This window comes from Salvelinus namaycush, chromosome 24 (assembly GCF_016432855.1).
Source record: "Salvelinus namaycush isolate Seneca chromosome 24, SaNama_1.0, whole genome shotgun sequence".
Taxonomy (NCBI): Eukaryota; Metazoa; Chordata; class Actinopteri; order Salmoniformes; family Salmonidae; genus Salvelinus; species Salvelinus namaycush.
In genome coordinates this window covers 2421448-2440717 of record NC_052330.1, presented here as the reverse complement: position 1 = coordinate 2440717, position 19270 = coordinate 2421448, and the positions used below count along the sequence as shown (strand labels likewise).

At 42.0% G+C, this 19270-nt stretch overlaps 1 protein-coding gene across 1 annotated transcript in view; it reads right to left on the bottom strand.

Moving 5' to 3' along the window:
• LOC120019241 (glutamate receptor ionotropic, kainate 2-like) overlaps positions 1-19270 on the bottom strand; it is a 175367-nt gene that overhangs the window by 32582 nt on the left and 123515 nt on the right. Inside the window, exons 13-15 of the mRNA XM_038962560.1 lie at positions 10632-10750; positions 5891-6108; positions 5198-5423 (exon numbers count right to left, since the gene is read on the bottom strand). Coding sequence (XP_038818488.1) covers positions 5198-5423; positions 5891-6108; positions 10632-10750 — 563 coding nt within the window. The remainder of the gene's footprint in view (positions 1-5197; positions 5424-5890; positions 6109-10631; positions 10751-19270) is intronic.

The following is a 19270-nucleotide window of genomic DNA, read 5'->3' as shown; positions in this document are numbered from 1 at the left end:
ATACAGCCTCGCTACTGTTATTTTCAATGTCATTTTACTGTTTTTTTACATTTCTTTACTTATCTATTGTTACCTAATACTGATTTTTTAACTTAAAAACAGCACTGTTGGTTAAGGGCTTGTAAGTAAGCATTTCACTGTAAGGTCTACACCTGTTGTTGTCACGCCCTGACCGTAGAGAGCTTTTTATGTCTCTATTTTGGTTTGGTCAGGGTGTGATTTGGGTGGGCATTCTATGTTTTTTTTTCTATGTTTTGTATTTCTTTGTTTTGGCTGGGTGTGGTTCTCAATCAGGGACAGCTGTCTATCGTTGTCTCTGATTGGGAACCATACTTAGGTAGCTTTTTCCCACATGGTTTTTGTGGGTAGTTATTTTCTGTTTAGTGTTTTGCACCTTACAGGACTGTTTCGGTTTCATTTTATTCTCTTGTTATTTTCTTTAGTGTTCAGTGTAAATAAAAAAACATGAACACTTACCACGCTGCGCTTTGGTCCGACTACTCTTCTTCAGACGACGAAAACCGTTACAGTTGTATTCGGCGCACGTGACAAATAAAGTTTGATATGAAGTATTTTTACTTCAGTATTTTACGCCACTGCAATTTCAAATAGTTATAATGCATAGTAATAATGTTTGGTGGCAGGACTATTATCAGACCTTCTGGGGAAAAACCCTGCGATTGAATACAAAAAAACAATGTTTTAAGTGAAATATCAGCTTTTGTTTGAAGTCGAAAAAAAGACAGGCAATTCAAGAGCTAATTTAAACTATGCACTAACAAGGCTTTCATTATAAGCAGCTTGACTACTGCTTGAGTACTGTAGCTTTACTTCAACAACAGATGGACTCACATTGGATGGGTTGATTAGGATTCAACCTTTTCTCAAACAGCCTAATACATACTCTTAGAGTAGGTTTACACCATTAGTGTACTTGGTAATGTAAACATGTTTTTTTTATGTAAGACACACGCAATCTGCTATCTGGGATTCTGTTCAACATTCCTAAGCTTGATATACCCATTGGTTCTTAAAGGGTAAATCTGCAGTTCAAACAACAATAAAGCCAACACCCCACCACTGTTTTGGTAAAACGCAAAATAATAATAATAATCTAACCACTCTCAAATTCATCGATAGCTCTGTGGATACAAAATGAACATTTTAACCCTATTCCGAGGCTAAACAGTGTTGGTTTCTAATTACATTGTTTACAAACAATTGAGTAGAACAAGCATATATTTTGGGGTTCTGATGGGATATGACAATCGGACTAAGCTCATGAGGCATTTATTATACAAGTTATATTCTTTAAAGAATCAATGGGTGTGTGTAAATAATTTTAAAGAAAAAATATATATTAAGCAATTACAAATTTACCCTTTAAATAATATAACTTATAAATGTCTCAAGTGCACAGCGCAACTGTCTTACCCTATCATAACCCAAAATATAAGGTTGCATTACTCCATTGTTTATAACAGGAACATAAACCATGTATAGCTTCAAAATACTGTACGTACAAATGCTAACTACCTTGTCTCAGTAGGCTTATGTATTAGGCTTGGTCAAATGTAGGGTTAAGGGGTGGTTTTGCAGACACAGATTACACCTAGTCTTGGACCCTAAATCATTTAGATTTTCCATTGATCTTGATTTTTTTGTCCAGAACTAGGCTTAAAACCTCTTGAGCCTATGGGGGGTGCTATTTCGACTTTGGAAAAATGTGTTCCCAAATTAAACTGCCTCGTACTCAATTCTTGCTCGTACAATATGCATATTATTATTACTATTGGATAGAAAACACTCTCTAGTTTCTAAAACCGTTTGAATTATTTCTCTGAGTGAAACAGAACTCATTCTGCAGCACTTTTTCTGTCAGGGAGTGAGATTTCAGAAATCGAGGTCCCTGTTCTGAGGTCAGTTTATAAGTCCCCATGTAAGCCATCGGGCTACATGCACTGCATACGTCTTCCTCTAGATGTCAGTAAGCGGGGAGAATTTGAATGGAGTGGATTGCGCAATCTGGGACCTTATATAAGACCCTGGAGCGGAAGTACCGTCCTTTTCAACGGTGCGCCTGGCGCAGTAGGGACATCAGAGTGGGCTCCTGCCAAGCTTTCGTTTTGCCAGTTCTATATCTCCGGTCATGTTTTTATTCGTTATAGTTGTTAAAGACATCATAAGGTAGTTAATTTAAACCGACTTATAGCAATTTATATCAGTTTATTGCAATTTTCTGGCATTTCTTTGTGACGCGCTTTCAAGAGTTGGACACCTTTCCGGCACATGCCGAACGTTAGCGGCTATTTCGACAGGACAAGAGGACAGCTTTCAACCAAAAGACGATTGTTCTGGACAAAGGACACCTTTCCCAAGATTCTGATGGGAGGTCATCAAAAAGTAAGAACTATTTATGCTGATAAATCATTGTTCTGTTGAAAAATGTTAAATGCATAAGCCGCCATTAATTTCAGTGTAGCCTTGCTTTAGCGCACGCTGTATTGCGCAATAACGTTAATTTTTAAAATGTAACAAAGCGATTGCATTAAGAACTAATTTGTCTTTCATTTGCTGTCCACCCTGTATTTTTTAGTCAAGTTTATGATTATTTATTGATTAGAATAGGTGTCTCTCCAAGATGGCGCCCGACATTTTCTGGGCAGCTTGGCAACTTTTCTCATTGTATAACCACGATTTGTGCCGCTAAATATGCACATTTTCGAACAAACTCTATATGCATTGTGTAATATGATGTTACAGGACTGTCATCTGAAGAATTCTGAGAAGGTTAGTGAAAATTAATATATTTTGGTGGTGAATACGTTATCGCTATGTTTGGCTGGAATCAATGCTGTTGTGTGGTTTGCTATTGTGCTAAGCTAATATAACGCTATATTGTGTTTTCGCTGTAAAACACTTAGAAAATCTGAAATATTGTCTGGATTCACAAGATCTGTGTCTTTCAATTGCTGTACGCTGTGTATTTTTAAGAAATGTTTTATGATGAGTAATTAGGTAATACACGTTGCTCTCTGTAGTTATTCTAGTCGCTTTGGGGAGAGTTGTGATGGTGGCTGCAATGGTAAACTATGATTTATACCTGAAATATGCACATTTTTCTAACAAAACATATGCTATACAATAAATATGTTATCAGACTTTATCAGATCTGATAAAGTTGTTTCTTGGTTAGTGGCTATTTATATCTTTATTTGGTCGAATTTGTGATAGCTACTGATGCAGTAAAAAAATGGTGGAGTAAGAAAAGTGGTGTCTTTTGCTAACGTGGTTAGCTAATAGATTTACATATTGTGTCTTCCCTGTAAAACATTTTAAAAATCAGAAATGATGGCTGGATTCACAAGAAGTGTATCTTTCATCTGGTGTCTTGGACTTGTGATTTAATGATATTTAGATGCTAGTATTTACTTGTGACGCTATGCTAGGCTATGCTAGTCAGCTTTTTTACTGGTGGGGGTGCTCCCGGATCCGGGTTTGGGAGGAACTAGAAGTTAATCTATGTCTGGGAAAACCTCCCCATAATGTTTAAATGAGTGGAATGGGATTGAAATATATTTACATTACAAGTACATTATTGGGGTAAAGCTACTCTAAAAGCATGCGTTAGGCTATTTGAGAGAGGGTTTGAATCCTAATCAACCCATCTAATGTGAGTACATCTGTTGAAGTACAGTAGATCAGAAAAGCTACAGTAGTCTAGCAGTAGTTCAAACTGCTAAAGATGAAAGCCTTGTTAGGTCAAATGAGCTTTTGAATTTCCTGTCTTTTTCGGCTTCAGACAAAAGCTAATATTTCACTTAAAAAAAGCTAATATTTCACTTTTATTAATAGATATATAGAAGAATAAACACGTCACATCAGGCATGCAATAGGAGATAATTTAGCAATGTGTGTGATGGAATTCCCTTTTTAAATGATTATTTTGTAATTTAACCCAATTTTTCTCATCGCTGTAACTCCGCTACGGGCTCGGGAGAGGCGAAGGTCGAGATACGTGTCCTCCAAAACATGACGCACCAAGCCACGCTGCTTCATAATACAATGCTCGCTTAACCTGGAAGATAGCCGCACCAATGTGTCGAAAGAAAAATCTTTGACTGACGACAGCTTGCAGGCACCCGGCCCGCCACAAGGAGTCGATAGAGCGTGTTGAGCCAAGGAAAGCCCTCTGGCCAAACCCTCCCCTAACCCAGATGGCGCTGGGCCAATTGTGCATCGCCCTATGCGGCTCCCAGTCAGGGCTGGCTGTGACACAGCCTGGGATCGAACCCAAGGGGTAGCAGTGGTCTCTGCGGCCTCATCATGAACACAATACATTTAATCAATTTTAGAATAAGGCGGTAACGTAACAAAATGTGGAAAAAGTCAAGGGGTCTGAATACTTTCCGAAGGCACTGTACATTATGGTCCGTACATATAAACAGAGTCGGAGTGCTGATCTAGAATTTGGTACCCCCTTTCCATGTCATCTTGTTCATTACTTTCCAAAAGTTAAAACTGATCTTAGATCAGCAATAATACTCTGAGATGCTCCAGGAATACGGACCCAGAACCTTCTCTGTGGTACATACTCTTTATATGCCAGGCAGAAATGTTGCCCCAACACAAAAGGCTGGGTATGTCTGGTGTATTATGATGCACTGTGTGTGTCAAGTGGAACAGTGTTTACACATACTAGCTGAAATGTCAGAGAGAAAAACTGATTTGTGATCCAGTAGCTATCTATGTCAGGCATGGTATTTTCAAATGTCAATCTGTACAATTGTCTTAATGTGTGGGGAAATACTAGATTCTGTGTAGAATTCCTATAAATATTATTGTCCATTTCCATTTTCCCTTCACTTTAACCCTTACCTCCCAAACTCAGTCATAACGCTTCATTCTTCTACCCTTTCAAGTATGCATACAGTACATTACATTAGCCATATCTGTCTCAACCCTCCAAACTCCAACCTTTATCTGCTTGCCCTGATATACATGGTCATTGACAGGTAGAACGTGACATGGGTGATGGGCGATGTGGGTGATATGGTCAACATGGGCAATATAGGAGATATGGGTGATATAGGAGATATGAACGGTGTGGACAATATAAGCGATATAGGTGATAAAAGCGATGTGTGCGATATAGACGATACAGACTATTATAGACTATAAGGACAATATGCGTTACCCATGGGTGTTCCCACTCCGTAGGCCTTGGAGTCGATGAGGCCCCCTATCTGGGTAAGGTTGCAGTTGCGCTGGGTGACAAACTCAATGGTTGTGGACTCCATGAGGAAAGCGTAGTCGGAGGTGAGCACGCGCTGGATGCCCGTGTCTATGTTTTTCACAATCACAGACGTTCGCCGGCTGTTCATGAACTCCCACATCTTGTCGTAAGTGGAGATCTTCGTCTTCTGTCAAACCACCGGAGGAAGAAAAGGAAGATTAATGAAATCCACCTCTTCTAATAAGAATTGATTTGGTTCATATAGCACTGGCCTTTCCAGTGTCAATCAATCAATAAAATTGGTTTATAAAGCAATTTTTACATCAGCAGATGTCACAAAGTGCTTATACAGAAACTCAGCCTAAAACCCAAAAGAGCAAGCAATGCAGATGTAGAAGCACGGTGGCTAGGAAATACTCCCTAGAAAGGCAGGAACCTAGGAAGAAACAAGGCTCAGAGGGGTAGCCAGCCCTATTTTGGCTGTGCCCGGTGGAGATTATACATGGCCAATACTTTTCTAGTACCTTGAACTGAGGGGTTTATTATATTTTCTTGCCGTCTTTCCCTACAGCAGATCGCTATTTGAGTGATACCCACAACAACAACACCGCAGAAGACCACTTATCGCAGTGAGCCCAATGGTAAGCTAGCTACCTTGAAAAAGGTCATGGTAGATCCGTCCTCCACCACTCCGTACAGGATCTTGGTCTGTTTGGCCAGGTCATCGGCCGAGTCGATGGGTGACTCCATGCGCTCCACGGTGAGGAAGGCAGCCAGGTTGGCCGTGTAGGAGGAGATGATAATGAGGGTGAAGAACCACCAGATGCCCCCCACGATCCGGGTGGACAGGGCCTTAGGCATGAGTTCTGAGCCTGGGTACGGAGTGGAGGATAGGGGTGTAGGGAGTGGAGACAGATAGAATTCGAGAGGTTACAGCAAGGGTGTATGGAGAAGTTGTCTACATAGGCAGCATCCACAAAGGACTTAGTGAGGGGTTATATTGTGCTCTGTGGATCATCCGGAGTAGCCTGAGTGGGACTTGAATCCAGGCCACTGGGTCTGTCCATCGATTAGTAAGAAAGGTTGCTATGTGTTGTACTTAAATCGCTCCCATTATGTATTGGGAGTTGGACAGTAGGGGGATGGTTTCATGGACCCAGATTAAGCCTACTCCTGAACTAAAAAGCATGTTGAATGGGGAATATCCATTGACAGAGCGTTTGAGTCCTTAAAATAGGATTTATCTGGGTCCAGGAAACTGGTCCTAAAGGTATACTCAATTAACTTACCGTCCGTCAACACAAATCACTTCTTTAAAGTTACACATTTACATTTCACAATAAAAACTTTAGTGGAAACTGACAACCTGGTTGGGTCTGACTGTCATGTACCCAAGGTACCCTCACATCCTGACCCCATGTCCCACTACTCTATGGGCACTGATTTGTTGCGGGCAATGGGAGAGGACTCTGGGTAGTGGCACCTGACACGAAGCTGTTCTTGTTGAATAAGTGCAGCATGGCTAGTTGGTAAGAGATAAGTTATACCTAAAGGCTAGTTCACTGGTTCGTCATTCTCCTTTTCACACTGTCATGCTCACCCAAACATGTTTTGATATTTTCCTTTCACTTTGTCCTTTTCAGCATGGTTCCAGCAACTATGGTGGAGGCGTAACCAGGCCAGCACAGACTCTGCTCAGTCATATGAAAAGGGTATCTGTTACACTGAGACCCTTACCAACTTTATAATTGTTTTATACTGGGGGGAGGGTTGCAATGCAACCCCATTTAATCTATATACAGTTGAAGTCGGAAGTTTACATACACCTTAGCCAAATACATTTAAACTCAGTTTTTCACAATTATTGACATTTAATCCTAGTAAAAATCCCTGTTTTAGGTCAGTTAGGATCACAAATGTCAGAATAATAGTAGAGAATGATTTATTTCAGCTTTTATTTCTTTCATCATATTCCCAGTGGGTCAGAAGTTTACATACACTCAATTAGTATTTGGTAGCATTGCATTTAAATTGTTTAAATTGGGCCAAACATTTCGGGTAGCCTTCCACAAGCTTCCCACAATACGTTGGGTGAATTTTTGCCCATTCCTCCTGACAGAGCTGGTGTAACTGAGTCAGGTTTGTAGGCCTCCTTGCTCGCACACGGTTTTTCAGTTCTGCCCACAAATGTTCTATTGGATTGAGGTCAGGGCTTTGTGACGGCAACTCCAATACCTTGACTTTGTTGTCCTTAATACGTTTTTCCACAACTTTTGAAGTGTGCTTGGAGTCATTGTCCATTTGGAAGACCCATTTGCGGCCAAGCTTTAACTTCCTGACTGATGTCTTGAGATGTTGCTTCAATATATCCACATAATTTTCCTACCTCATGAAGCCATCTATTTTGTGAAGTGCACCAGTCCCTCCTGCAGCAAAACACCCCCACAACATGATGCTGCCACCCCTGTGTTTCACGGTTGGGATGGTGTTCTTCGGCTTGCAAGCCTCCCCCTTTTTCCTCCAAACATAACAATGGTCATTATGGCCAAACAGATTTTTTTTTCTTCATCAGACCAGAGAACATTTCTCCAAAAAGTGCGATCTTTGTCCCCATGTGCAGTCGCAAAGCGTAATCTGGCTTTTTTTATGGCGGGTTTGGAACAGTGTATTCTTCCATGCTGAGCGGCCTTTCAGGTTATGTCGATATAGGACTCGTTTTACTGTGGATATAGATACTTTTGTACCTTTTTCCTGCAGCATCTTCACAAGGGCCTTTGCTGTTATTCTGGGACTGATTTGCACTTTTCGCACCAAAGTACATTCATCTCTAGGAGACAGAACGCATCTCCTTCCTGAGCAGTATGATGGCTGCGTGGTCCCATGGTGTTTATACTTGCATACTATTGTTGTACAGATAAACGTGGTACCTTCAGGTATTTGGAAATTGCTCCCAAAGATGAACCAGACTTGTGGAGGTCTCCAATTGTTTTTCTGAGGTCTTGGCTGATTTATTTAGATTTTCCCATGATGTCAAGCAAAGATGCACTGAGTTTGAAGGTAGGCCTTGAAATACATCCACAGGTACACCTCCAATTGACTCAAATTATGTCAATTAGCCTATCAGAAGCTTCTAAAGCCATGAAATCATTTTCTGGAATTTTCCAAGCTGTTTAAAGGCACAGTTAACTTAGTGTATGTAAACTTCTGACCCACTGGAATTGTGATACAGTGAATTAGAAGTGAAATAATCTGTCTGTAAGCAATTGTTGGAAAAATTACTTGTGGCATGAACAAAGTAGATGTCCTACCCGACTTGCCAAAACTATAGTTTGTTAATTAACAAGAAATTTGTGGAGTGGTTGAAAAACAAGTTTTAATGACTCCAGCCTAAGTGTATGTAAACGTCTGTCTTCAACTGTATAGTAACTCAATTTCTCTGCAATTATCTTTCAAGAATAGAGGACCCAATCTAAATGTAAATAGCTGTTGCAGTAGCTACTCCAAGTTACTACTCCAATAAGGACTATAACTTTTATGTTCATTCAGTTGCAATAACACTAAAGGAGACACCTTCACTGTAACAAAAACTTAGCACAAAATATGCAAAATAATAATAATTTGAAATAATATACACTGAGCAATTATATAAACGCAACATGCCAAAATGTTAATGATTTGACTGAGTTAAAGTTCAGATAAGGAAATCAGTTAATTGAAATAAATTCATTAGTCCCTAATCTATGCATTTTACATTACTGGGAATACCAATATGAATATGTTTGTCTAAGATATCTTTAAAAAAAGGTAAGGCCGTGGATCAGAAAACCAGTCAGTATCTGGTGTGAGCACCATTTGACTTATGCAGCGTGACACATCTCCTTCCGATAGAGTTGATCAGGCTGTTGATTGTGGCCTGTGGAATGTTGTCCCCCTCCTCTTCAATGGCTGTGCGAAGTTGCTGGATATTGGCGGGAACTTGAACACGCTGTTATACACAGCGATCCAGGGCAACCCAAACGTGCTCAATGGGTGAAATGTCTGCTGAGTCTGCAGGCCCGGAAATAACTGGGACATTTTCAGCTTCCAGGAATTGTGTACAGATCCTTGCGACATGGGGCCGTGCATTATTATGCTGAAACATGAGGTGATGGCGGTCGATGAATGGCACGACAATGAGCCTCAGGACCTCGTCACGATATCTCTGTGCATTCAAATTGCCATCGATAAAATGCAATTGTGTTCATTGTCCGTAGCTTATGCCTGCCCATATCATAACCCCACCCCTACCATGGGGCAGTCTGTTCACAACGTTGACATCAGCACATCACCTGCTCACAAGACGCCATGTCCTCTGCCCGGTACAGTTGAACTCAGGATTAATCCGTGAAGAGCACACTTCTCCAGCGTGCCAGTGGCCATTGAAGGTGAGCATTTTCCCACTGAAGTCGGTTACAACGCTGAACTGCAGTCAAGACCCTGGTGAGGATGACAAGCACACAGATTAACTTCCCTGAGACGGTTTCTGAAAGTTTGTGCAGAAATTCTTCAGTTTTGCACACCCACAGATTCATCAGATGTCCGGGTGGATGGTCTCAGACGTTCCCGCAGGTGAAGAAGCCGGATGTTGAGGTCCTGGGCTGGTGTGGTTACATGTGGTCTGCAGTTGTGAGGGCGGTTGGATGTACTGACAAATTCTCTAAAACAATGTTGGAGGCAGTTTATGGTAGAGAAATTAACATTACATTCTCTGGCAACAGCTGTGGTGGACATTCCTGCAGTCAGCATGCCAATTGCACGCTTCCACAAAACTTGAGATTTTTGTGGCATTTTGCAGTGTAGCAACACTGCACATTTTAAAGTGGCCTTTTATTTGTCACTAGCACAAGGTGCACCTGTGTAATGATCATGCTGTTTAAGCTTCTTGATATGCCATACCTGTCAGGTGGAAGGATTTTCTTGGGATAGGAGAAATGCTCACCAACAGGGATATAAACAAATTTCAGCACAAAATTTGCGAGAAATAAGCTTTTGTGCGTATGGAAAATTTCTGGGATATTTTATTTCTGCTCATGAAACATGGGACCAACACATTACATGTTGCGTTTATATTTTTGTTCAGTATATTTTCCTCTCCAGCTTCCTCTGTACATTCATTTCGATCAGAAAACGAGGTAGCAACATTATTCTTGTTCCCACTTTAACCCAACTACAACTTTTAAGGTTAAATGGTGCCTTCATAAACCCTTTCTAAGCCCTATATAGATGCTTCATAACTTTTCCACCATGCAGCACACACCCAGAGGCCCCTGTGTCGCCCGGAGCCTGGCCTAAAACCTTGGACCCCATAGAGTGGGACACGGAGATAGCCACAGCACCAGCAGGCTGAGGCAACTACCTTGCTGCATGAGAGCCCCGACGCCGAACCAGAAACTATTGAGCAACGTAAAATTGTTTTCCACCACGTCCGAGTCTGGGTTGCACGGATGGGGGTTGTACCACTCGTACGGGCTAAACCTGTGGTGGAGAGAGCACACAGACACTAAGATCAGTCAAACAAATGAACATTCATGGCCAGGATGGTCTAGTGGTTAGTGCCTACACATCCGTCGGTGTCGGCATGGGTTCAAATCTGTCCTACTGCTTTTGATACACACCCCATCGACAATCTCTCCTCTGTCCAATAGAACACACACAATACCTTTACATTAAAAAACAGACAACGTTCGAGCTTCCCTAAGCAGACAAAAACATGATGTGAAAATCGTATTATTGTAAGGCGACCAAAACAATAGAAGCTCCTATGATCCTCTACTATGCCCTTTGGGTCCCTCGCTCCTCTCGAGACCAAACACAAATCATTTACCCTTTCCCCCAACGTATTGATGTATTCAAATGCTTTCAGTTTGTTGTGAGAGGCCCAATCGATGGAGTGGAATAACATTGTCACTGGAGATAACGTCCCCATCCCTGATCATCTTTGGAGCTCATTGAGATTTATCGACTGGAGGATCCTTTCTGATTCCCCCCTGGTGGTTTGAGACCCCATCACCCCTCCCCAATTCAGCCAATATACCTTTTTCCATCCATAGACTTCCTTGTGCATGTCTAATCCTCTTCCCCCTCCATTGCCTGACTCACCCTCTCCCCTTTTCCTCCCCAGCACTGCCTCCCTCCCTCTCTCCCCCCTTGCTTCTCTGCCCCCTAAGGGCGACTAGGGATATTCCTAATTTATTATCTTAAGTGAGAGTGGAGTCACATTAGCAGTTGGCAATTGGGTTAGCATTAAGCATCAGAACCTGATTGAGTTTGTGCTAGAGGAGTGGAGGGAAGAGCAGAGCACCCGGATCATATTTATTATATTTAATTATTATGGCAGTTGCGAATAGGGTGACTGTTACACCCTGATCTGTTTCACCTGTCTTTGTGATTGTCTCCACCCCCCTCCAGGTGTCGCCCATCTTCCCCAATAACCCCTGTGTATTTATACCGGTGTTCTCTGTTTGTCTGTTGCCAGTTTGTTTTGTTCGTCAAGCCTACCAGCGTTTTTCCCCTTGCTCCTGTCTTCGCTATAGTTCCTGTTTTCTTGTTTCCCGGTTTTGACCATTCCTGCCTGCCTGCCCTGATCCTGAGCCTGCCTACCGTCCTGTATCTTTGCCCCACCTATCTGGATTACTGACCTCTGCCTGCCCTTGACCTGTCCTTTTGCCTGCCCTTGTTTGAATAATAAACGTTTGTTATTTCAACACTGTCTGCACATGGGTCTTACCTTAAACGCGATAGTGGCAATCGTCACCTACACAACATCAAACATACAGAGAGCTATAGACACCCATGGGGCTGGGGATTTGAAAAAAACCCATCAGGGCTTTGTTCCAATCTCCATCCTACCTCTAGAATGAATGTACTCTAAGTGGTATGGTAGTATAGACATTGGAACATAGCATTGGAACATGTCCTGCTCATTGTTTCAGAATAAATTCCTAGTAGTAACTGATGTTTGACATTGATATATACTAGGCTATGCTGTTTGCTTCCATGAATAGGATCAGGGAAGTAACGGAGGGTAAATGCATGTAAAAAATAAAAAACATTTATGCACCTATTACACCAAGTTAGTGTTGTTTGGATTAATGTTGTTGAACATTTACCAACCTTTGTGTTTACCACTACATCCCTGATTAGCATACATTGTGAACTGTAATCAGAATTACTTTGCTAAGTGTTTATGGTTCTCTGTATAAAGAGAAGTTTTTTCCACAAAGATGATGAATTGCAGGCCATTTATGGACTATTTATTTAAAAACCAGTTTGGTACGTGGATGCATTCCAAACTGTACCCTATTCCCTAAATAGTGCACAACTTTTGACCAGAGCTATGTTCAAAAGTAGTGCACTGGAGAGGGAATAGGATGCCATTTGGGATGTGTATAATTTAGCCTTTTCTTTACAGCTGCTCCTTATACACTCCACACGGGAATCATTTCTCTGGACTTCCTCGGCCCCATCGGGCCGCCTGATTGTCCGGAATGTCAATGAGCTCTGTCTACTTGTAAACGCCAGAGACCGCGCGCCGCACCTTGTCCCCTGTAGTGCGGTGTGTTATGTGACATTGTGTTGACAGTGTGAAACTGTGTGTGTGAAAGGAACCGATTGTGTGCGTGAGGTTTCTCTGTGTGACCTTTCGGTCTGCGTTCCGAACCTGCATTTCACTGGGTCTTGTTCTGCACACTGATTACTACAGGAGAGAAGTGTCCAACACGGGAGCGTAAGGTCACCGCACACACACACAAAGTTAAGATGGCGCCAAAGAGGATTCCTGACGTTTTACATGATCCTAACCAACTGTGCTATTTTGTTCGTTTTTTTGCGTTGTTTGTAAATTATTTTTTAAACTTATTTTGTACATAATGTTGCTGCTACCGTCTCTTATGACCGAAACTTCTGGACATCAGAACAGCGACTACTCACCACAAACTGGAAGAAGCTTTTTCCTTTTCTCAATAGGGGGGCGCTGTTTTCACTTTGTAAAAATTCGTTCCCAAATTAAACTGCCTCGTACTCAATTCTTGCTCGTACAATATGCATATTATTATTACTATTGGATAGAAAACACTCTCTAGTTTCTAAAACCGTTTGAATTATATCTGTGAGTAAAACAGAACTCATTTTGCAGCAAACTTCCTGTCAGGAAGTGAGAAATCTGAAATCGGGCACTCTGTTCCAGGGTCAGTTTATTAATTTGCATGTAATCTATGGGTCGACATGCACTGCATACGCCTTCCCCTAGATGTCAGTAAGCAGTGAGAATTGGAATGGGGTGTCTAGGTAGATCTGAGGCCGTACAAAAGCTCTTGGAACCGGGTGTGCAGTCTTTTCAACGTTCGTCATGGCGCAAGACAGACCTCAGGATTGCATTCTGAAAAGCTCTCGTTATAGGCGTTAGATATATCCGGCTCTGATTTTATTCGATATAGGTGTTAAAAACATCATAATGTAGTTATTTTAAACCGAGTTATATCAGTTTATATCAGTATATTGCGATTTTCGGTATTTTATTTGTGCTGCGTTATAGTGAGTTGGACACGTCTTCGCCACATGGCTAATGTTTGCTGCTAATTCCAAAGTTGAAGACGACAATCTACAACCGAGCAACGATTATTCTGGACAAAGGACAACTTGCACAAGATTCTGATGGAAGCTCATCAAATAGTAAGAACTATTTATGATGTTAATTCGTTGTTCTGTTGAAAAATGTTAAACTATTATTCCGCCATTAATTTCGGTGCGGTCTCGCTTTAACGCACGCTGTATGTCGTAGTAACGTTAATTTAAAAAATCTAACACAGCGGTTGCATTAAGAACTAATGTATCTTTCATTTGCTGTCCAACCTGTATTTTTTAGTCAAGTTTATGATTAGTTATTGATTAGATTAGGTGCCTCTCCCAAGATTTCTCCCGACATTTTGTTTGCAGCTTGGCTACTATTCTCATTGTATAACCACGATTTGTGCCGCTAAATATGCACATTTTCGAACAAACCATATATGTATTGTGTAATATGATGTTATAGGACTGTCATCTGATGAAGTTTTGAGAAGGTTAGTGAAAAATGTAATATCTTTTGCTGGTTTATTCGCTATCGCTAACGTGCATGAATCAATGCTGCTGTGTGGTTGGCTATTGTAGTAAGCTAATATAATGCTATATTGTGTTTTCGCTGTAAAACACTTAAAAAATCTCGAATATTGGCTGGATTCACAAGATGTTTGTCTTTCATTTGCTGTACGCTGTGTATTTTTCATAAATGTTTTATGATGAGTATTTAGGTAATTCACGTTGGTCTCTGTAGTTATTCTAGCTGCTTTGGTGAGATTTTGTGATGGTGGCTGCAATGTAAAACTATGATTTATACCTGAAATATGCACATTTTTCGAACAAAACATATGCTATACAATAAATATGTTATCAGACTGTCATCTGATGAAGTTGTTTCTTGGTTAGTGACTATTTATATCTTTATTTGGTCGAATTTGTGATAGCTACCTATGCAGTAAAAAAATGGTGGGAAAAAAAAGTTGAGTCTTTTGCTATCGTGGTTAGCTAATAGAAATACATATTGTGTCTTCCCTGTAAAACATTTTAAAAATCAGAAATGATGGCTGGATTCACAAGATGTGTATCTTTCATCTGGTGTCTTGGACTTGTGATTTCATGATATTTAGATGCTAGTATTTACTTGTGGCGCTATGCTAGGCTATGCTAGTCAGCTTTTTTACTGATGAGGGTGCTCCCGGATCCGGGATGAGTACTAAGTAGAAGTTAACGAGTCCGACGAGAAGGATATACTGCTTTCCAAGGAACAGGCCCAAATCCCGGTCATTGGCGTGAAGAAAAGATGGAGGAAAAGAGGACGCAGATCGGGCTGCCTTCTGAGAATCCGTAGGCGAGCGAGTAAACTCCCACTGCCATCCGTTCTACTTGCTAACATGTAATCATTGGAAAATATTGACCTACGATTACAATTATCCAACCAACAGAACATTAAAAACTGTACTATTTTATGACATGGGTAATATAGAGCTTGCGGGATATTCTATGCACTGGCAGAACAGAGAAGAAGCTACGTCTAGTAATACGAGGGATGTGTCTTTAAAAAAAACGTCGTCCCCACAGTGATTGTACGTACATATTCCAACCAGAAACCATGGATTACAGGCAACATCTGCATCGAGCTAAAGGCAAGAGCTGCCGCTTTCAAGGAGCGGGAGACTAATCCGGACGCTAATAAGAAATCACGCTATGCCCTCAGACAAACCATCAAACAGGCAAAGAGTCAATACAGGATTAAGATTGAATCATACTACACCGGCTCTGATGCTCGTCGGATGTGACAGGGCTTGAAAACTATTACAGACTACAAAGGGAAACCCAGTGACGCGAGCTGCCCAGTGACACGAGCCTGCCAGACAAGCTAAATGCCTTTTATACTCGCTTCGAGGCAAGCAACACTGAAGAATGTATGGGAGCACCAGCTGTTCTGGATGACTGTGTGATAATGCTCTCGGTAGCCAATGTGAGCAAGACCTTTAAACAGGTCAACATTCACAAAGCCGCGGGACCAGACGGACTCCCAGGACGTCTACTCAAAGCATGCGCGGACCAACTGGCAAGGGTCTTCACTGACATTTTCAACCTCTCCCTGACCGAGTCTGTAATACCTACATGTTTCAAGCAGGCCACCATAGTCCCTGAGCCCAAGGAAGCGACGGTAAAATGCCTAAATGCCTACCGCCCTATAGCACTCACATCTGTAGCCGTGAAGTGCTTTGAAGGTCTGGTCATGGCTCACATCAACAGCAGCATCCTGGAAACCCTAGACACACTCCAATTTGCATACCGCCCCAACAGATGACGTCATCTCAATCACACTACACACTGCCCTTTCCCACCTGGACAAAATTAACACCCATGTGAAAATGCTGTTCATTGACTACAGCTCAGCATTCAACACCATAGTGCCCAAGAAGCTCATCACTAAGCTAAGGACCCTGGGACTAAACACCTCCCTCTGCAGCTGGATTCTGGACTTCCTGACGGGCTGCCCCCAGGTGGTAAGGGTAGGTAACAACACGTCTGAAACGCTAATCCTCAACACTTGTGCCCCTCAGGGGTGTGTACTTAGTCCCCTCCTGTACTCCCTGTTCACCCAAGACTGCGTGGCCAAACATGACTCCAACACCATCATTAAGTTTGCTGACGACACAACAGTGTTATGCCTGAACACCGACAATGATGAGACAGCCTATAGGGAGGAGGTCAGAGAACTTGCAGTGTGGTACCAGGACAACAACCTCTCTCTCAATGTGAGCAAGACAAAGGAGCTGATCGTGGACTACAGAAAAAGCCGAGCCGAACAGGCCCCCAATAAGAGTTTCAATTTCCTTGGTGTCCACATCACCAACGAACTATCATGGTCCAAACACACCATGACAGTCGTGAAGAGGGCATGACAAAACCTTTTCCCCCTCAGGAGACTGAAAAGATTTGGCATGGGTCCCCAGATCCTCAAAAAGTTCTACAGCTGCACCATCGAGAGCATCCTGACCGGTTGCATCACCGCCTGGTATGGCAATTGCTCAGCATCTGACCATACGGCGCTACAGAGGGTAGTGCGTACGGCCCAGTACATCACTGGGACCAAGCTTCCTGCCATCCAGGACCTATATAATAGGCGGTGTCTGAGGAAAGCCCATAAAATTGTCAATGACTCCAGTCACCCAAGTCATAGATTGTTTTCTCTGCTACCGCATGGCAAGCGGTACCGGAGCGCCAAGTCTAGGACCAAAAGGCTCCTTAACAGCTTCTATCCCCAAGCCATAAGACTGCTGAACAATCAATCAAATGGCTACCGGACTATTTACATTGCCCCCCCCCCCCCCCCTCCATTTGTTTTGTACACTGCTGCTACTCGCTGTTTATTATCTATGCATAGTCACTTCACCCCTACATACATGTCCAACTTACCTCAAATAACCTGTATCCCCGCACACTGACTCGGTACCGGTACCCCCCTGTATATAGCCTCGTTGATGTTATGTTATTGTGTTACGTTGTATTATTGTTTATTTTTTACTTTAGTTTATTTGGTAAATATTTTTCTTAACTCTTCTTGAACTGCACTGTTGGCTAAGGTCTTATAAGTAAGCATTTCAAGGTAATGTCTACACATGCTGTATTCGGCACATGTGACAAATAAAGTTTGATTTGACACGAACACACACACACACACACACACACACACACACACACACACACACACACACACACACACACACACACACACACACACACACACACACACACACACACACACACACACACACACACACACACACAGAGCACAGACAGGGGACATGCCGAGTTCCACACAGAATAACAAAAGGATTCCTCTGCCTCTTCTCCTCCTCTCCTCTTCTCTCATCATCCTCCTCTCCTATCCAGGGTCACAATAACCCAACAGGCACCCTCCTATCATCTGTCTGCTGGATGAAATTACTCGAGCCAGCTTTATAGATCGGTTTCTTTATTGCCTCAGGGCATCTGAGGAGAGGTGTGTAAGAGAGAGAGAGAGAGAGAGATAGTGTGTGTTTGTGGTGGACATTGTGCGGCAGGCGCACGTTTGCCAGCGGTTACAAGGAGACAGTGTGTGTGTGTGTGTGTGCGAGACGAGAGAGCCTGAGGTAACACTGTGACATGTACTTATCTAGTGTGTAAGCTGGCGTAAGGAGCAATTACATGTTTACATGTAATGACAGGGGCCTTATTGCGAATGTCACATGCATCGTCCAAGTTTTCTGTGATATATTTTGCGACTGTATACGTACGTGTTCTATGATTGAGAACACCCTCTGAGTGAATCAAGAAAGAGTGAAGAAATAACAAAATGTCGGAGGAAACAGTTTAGGAATATGACATTTTTTAATTCTGACGATTATAGGAAAATAAGTTACTTCCTTTTAGCCCTTCAGATGTGGGTGGAATGAGCTTTTAAATCCGTAGAGATCGGAGGTTTTACTGTTTTACTACTGACATACCTCCATCTATGGCTACACTACCGATTCTATTTCTAGGGGATTAAAGAAAACACCATCCTTCACATATAGGGACTTAACCAATCAATCTGTTTGCAGGTCAATACTACAATTATGAGAGAGCAAGTTGACGCCTGGGCAGAAATCAGTACATCAGACTTAGAGCTATCGCACATCAACACCCATATGGAGGAGAGAGAGGAATACTTTTCTGATAAAGAAGACTATAGTATGGGCAATATTGGTGTGATTTCCTGGGTTCAAACCCAGGTTTCCTTAATTGCCATAGCACTGTTTAAGCCTGCTGAGCTAAAGCCTCCAAGACCAAGTCCTCATGTTTCAAGCAAGGTTATTCATCACTAGAGTGTGGTTAAGGACGTTTGTTATAATAAGTGAATCTGTTATAATAAGCACACTTTCATACACACACAAACATGCTTGTACGCAGACAATGTTGCAGCTATATCTGAGTTCATTTGACTGTGTCTACTGTGTAAACTTAAAACCGTGTAAAGGCCACATTGAAAATATAGAGAAACTTACCCAACATACCTTTGATAAAGATGACAATAAAATAAGTGCATATTCTGAACCAACTTAGGTGACAGTTGTTGCCTTCCTTTCAGGTGATCAAAAGGCCAGTAACAGTTGGAAAACGTATATTAACCACAAAACTCTTGGGGTCAAACCGAAGAACAATCAACAGCTGCCACCCCAGAGTTCTGGGGTTAATGAACCCTTTTCTACATTAGCAAAGGCTCCAGGGGAATTCTACCAAAAAGCGGGCGACATTGGGCATGGGATGTTATAATGGCATCATATTGTTGTTGTAAACTGGTTTTATGGATGCAGAAACGTCAGATTACAACCATCAAAAGATGTATTTTTTGCAACCAGAAAAATAAGTCTTACTCTACTTATAATAGCTGTATAAACACACTGT